The sequence below is a fragment of the Dipodomys ordii genome, unplaced genomic scaffold (assembly GCF_000151885.1).
Source record: "Dipodomys ordii isolate 6190 unplaced genomic scaffold, Dord_2.0 Scaffold116, whole genome shotgun sequence".
Classification (NCBI taxonomy): Eukaryota; Metazoa; Chordata; class Mammalia; order Rodentia; family Heteromyidae; genus Dipodomys; species Dipodomys ordii.
The window spans coordinates 2,841,411-2,845,567 of NW_012267332.1; the positions used below are offsets into that span (position 1 = coordinate 2,841,411).

Below are 4,157 nucleotides of genomic sequence, written 5' to 3' on the forward strand. Positions count from 1 at the left end.
ACTATTAAGACTAGCTCCCCCGTGGCTAAAATGAAGTGATTTTAATATGAGAAAAGGGAAAACACCAGAAACAGTGCCTGTCACATAGTAAGTCCTTCATAAACGTTTAGCGCTCATTATTACCCTTGTTTGATCCTATCCCAGAATGTACTGATAAACTCACTGTAGCAAGGAAAAATTCTGTTCATCTTCTGATGTGCCTAATATCCAGCACTGTGCCCACAGTATGGCACACGGCTAGGAAATAGTTATGGAGTGGGTTAATGTATTAATAGATCTATGAAGTAATCAGAAAAATCTTTTCCTCTCAATTCTATTCTACTTCCTAACATGGTGCTTCGTCTGTGTTCCTCCTTTTCATGAAAACTCTTCTCTGATAAGTTCGAACCCCGCCCCATACACTTCCAACAGCTTCGTCAAGCCTGGAGGCGGTGGCGGGGAGGGGGTGGAAGCGGGAGGGGGAGCGGAGTGGAGGACTCGGAACGGGGTGTGGCCACCACGTCGCAGAGCCTGACTGCGCCTGCGTAGGCTGCGGCAAAGCTAAAACGCTCTCAGGCTTGCGCTCATATTGCTGGCTAGTTCTTGTGTTTAAAAGATCTCCCTTCTTACCCGCTCTCACTTTTGATCCGCCCAGCTTCCGGGCCTCAGGCTTCGGCTTTGGGCCGAGGCACCAACACACCCACCGTCCTCTCTCCGACGGACCGCTGAGCTCCCCGTTCCCGTTCCTGTCTCCTGGAACCATGTCTCTGGTAAGCCAGAATGCGCGCCACGGCAGCGCAGAGACCACTGCAGATTTCAGCGACGGCCGGGGTGAAATGCAGGCTACTGACGCCTCTGGGCCCCCTATCTCCATGCTTGTCTCCGATGTCCCCCAGGGTCCTCAGGTTCCAATTGACCCTCAGGGTGCCAGCGCTTCCCAGGCTGCGCCGGACCCAAATGACATCGAGATTCTCATCGATGAGCAGTCCCGACGTTTGGGGGCGCTCCGAGTCCATGACCCTCTAGAAGACAGGTCGATGGCTTTGGTGAATTTCATGCGAATGAAAAACCAAACGGAGGGATCTATCCAGCAATCAGAGATGCTGGAGTTTCTCAGGGAATACTCAGATCAGTTCCCCGAGATACTCAGACGAGCCTCTGCTTACCTGGATCGGGTCTTTGGGTTGAACCTGAGGGTTCTTGACCCCCAGACTGATACCTACAATCTAATCAGTAAGCGGGGTCCCCAAACCACCGAACGGCTAGCAGAGACCCTGGATATGCCAAAGGCAGGTCTCCTGGCCTTGGTCCTAGGCCACATCCTCCTGAATGGCAACAGGGCAAGAGAGGCCTCCATTTGGGACCTGCTCCTTAAGGTTGATGTGTTGGATGAGCCTCAGAGGATCAACAACCTCTTTGGGAACACAAGGAACCTCCTCACTACTGAATTTGTACGCATGCGATTTTTGGAGTACTGGCCAGTGTATGGCACTAATCCCCTTGAATTTGAATTCTTGTGGGGATCTAGAGCACACAGGGAAATCACAAAGATGGAAGCCCTGAAATTTGTAGCCGAGGCCCATGATGAAGAGCCCTGGAGCTGGCCAGAAGAATATAACAAGGCCCTGGAAGCTGATAAAGCAAAAGAAAAAAGCCAAGCTGCGGGCCTAGAGTTCTGGTCAGAGGACATTATGAATGATAAGGCAAATGATTTGGTCCAGTTGGCCATTAATGTCACTGAAGAGTTGCTACCTATCCACCAGGATGAGCTGTTGGCTCACACTGGCAAAGAATTTGAGGACGTATTCCCAAATATCCTCAGTCGAGCTACTCTAATACTTGATCTGTTCTATGGGTTCTCTCTGATTGAGGTTGATACCAGCGAGCACATCTACCTCCTTGTTCAACAACCAGAATCGGAAGAAGAGCAAGTTATGCTGGAGAGCCTGGGGAGACCCACTCAAGAATACGTCATGCCCATCCTAGGTTTGATCTTCCTGATGGGCAACCGAGTCAAAGAAGCCAACGTCTGGAACTTACTTCGGAGGTTCAGCGTGGATGTAGGAAGAAAGCATGCCATCACCTGTAAGCTGATGCGACAGCGCTACCTGGAATGCAGGCCTCTGTCTTACTCCAATCCAGTCGAATATGAGCTTCTGTGGGGTCCTCGGGCGCACCTTGAAATCACCAAGATGAAAGCCTTGGAGTATATGGCCAGGCTCTACAGAAAACGACCACAGGACTGGCCTGAGCAATATAGGGAGGCTGTGGAAGATGAAGAGGCCAGAGCCAGATCTGAGGCAACTGCCATGTTCTTCTTTGGCTCCATGTGAAGAAGTCTTGAGAAAAAGGAATCACTTCAATTGTGTGACATCCGTTCAAGGGTCCCTGGGGAAAAGGGCACTGGTGCCCCAAATCAGAAGTTGGGGAGGGCTGGGGTAAAGAGTACACATTGTGCTTTCTGTGTTCCAGTTCTAATAGTGTCTACTTCTAAAATACCCTTCACTGAGGTTCATGGTCAGTGTTTATAAATTAAATTGTTTGTCTCTCCTGTCTTGTTTCAGTATAAAAGTTCAGACAACTGTATAACATGTATTGGTAATATTTCTGTCTTTGAGATAATCAGTAAAATGATCCAGTGCAGCAGTTAAATCACACACACACACACACACACACACACACACACACACACACACACACACACACCCCAAAACCCATACCACTTATCTGTGGTTGCCCTCTCTTCGTGTCTCCTGTTGTGTTTAAAAAACAAAAAGACTGCCACTTCACTGTATTTGCTTTGCTGTTCTAGAGTGTAGTGAAAATAAAAGCCTAATGAATTAGATGCCCTGCTTATGCACTCATTTATTCTACAAACACTGCTTAAGCACCTGCATGCTCTGAGCACAGGCCTCTGTACTGGGAATAGAAAGGTAAAGAAGCCCAGAGCTTACTGGAGAAACTTTATGGCAGTAAACCCAGCAATTCTATTATGCTGGAACAAGTGGCATAGTATAGGAAGGGTAAGAAAATGGGTTGGGGTGGGGTTGTGCTATGGGAGTTAGAAACATTAACACCTAACTTTGGAGAAAGGCAATGGGGTCCAAGAAGGGTTGGAGGAGGTAAACCGTGTGAAATAGAGGTCAACATGGGAAGTAGTGAGGTGGGGAGGGGTGGTAGGAAGGATAGGATGGGATGCAGGGCTGAGACAAGATGTGCTTTAGTAATACCTAATGTGAGGTTGAGAAGTGGGAGAAAAGCAGAGATTGTTGATGAAGACAGGGACAGAGAGTATAAAATGCCTTTAGGGCACTTGGAAGTAACCCACGAAAGACAAGGTTGGGTTCAAGGGAAGGGGGGAGAATGGGAGAGAAAAGTCTGGCAGAGCAAACAAGGGCCCATATCCTCAGAGAGGGGCTCTTGGGAAACTGACATGACATTCCTGAACACAGCTGATCTTCCATCCTGAGTCAGACGGAAAGAACTGTATATGGGAACCCTCTTCCAGCATGATTTATTTCAGCACCCAAGCTGTTAAGGGGAGCCTTCTGGATCTCTTCATTCTGATTCCTCTCACAGCTTCTAACCTGACTTGCAGCTTTCCCTAAGCTTTCTCTAGAGGTCCTGCAAGGCATTCCTGTCGCCGGGGTGGGTATTATATGGAAAGCCATCTCTGACAGGGGCAAAGAGAGTGATGTCTACCAGTGCAGGCTTTATACTTCATCTCCCAGGCCTCAGCAAGCTTTTTGACCTTTACATCCTTTTTAATCACCAGAGGCTACCTTTAATGGCTACCTCCTAGCAGATAGGTGACAGTTTGGAAGATATTGCCCACATTTTCTGTCAGCTTCAGGAAGAGAACACAACCTTCCAGCTGAGGAAGTGGACAGGGGGAGGGGAAAGAAACCCTGTTGGTCCCCAAGTCTGACCTGCCGCTATGCAGAAACCTAATTAGAGCTGTCTGCTTGGGATCTGCACTGCGCAGGCGTCTCTGCGGTTGCCAGGGCAATCTAGCCCCCACCACATCTCAGTAATCTCCTGCTCTAGCAACATACCAAGAACTGAAGGCTCAAGGCGGGATTTCCGGTGACAAGAAAATTAGTACCTGGGGAGCCTGAGTGAAGGAATGCAGGGAAATGGGGTGGGGTCTTACCCGCCCCGCAAAACCTGGAGGCTTG

The 4,157-nt window shown here is 49.0% G+C and overlaps 1 protein-coding gene across 1 annotated transcript; it reads left to right on the top strand.

Annotated features, from left to right (window-relative positions):
- The first annotated feature begins 518 nt into the window (after positions 1-518).
- LOC105995223 (melanoma-associated antigen E2) lies at positions 519-2,637 on the top strand. Its single transcript, XM_013028914.1, has one exon. It carries the CDS (start codon positions 741-743, stop codon positions 2,310-2,312), a length of 1,572 nt encoding a protein of 523 aa, XP_012884368.1. The 5' UTR covers positions 519-740; the 3' UTR covers positions 2,313-2,637.
- Positions 2,638-4,157: the final 1,520 nt, after the last annotated feature.

What these genes read in the sequence shown, in the direction of transcription:
- LOC105995223 (XM_013028914.1), top strand. Translation starts at nt 741, where the DNA reads ATGTCTCTGGTAAGCCAGAATGCGCGCCACGGCAGCGCAGAGACCACT.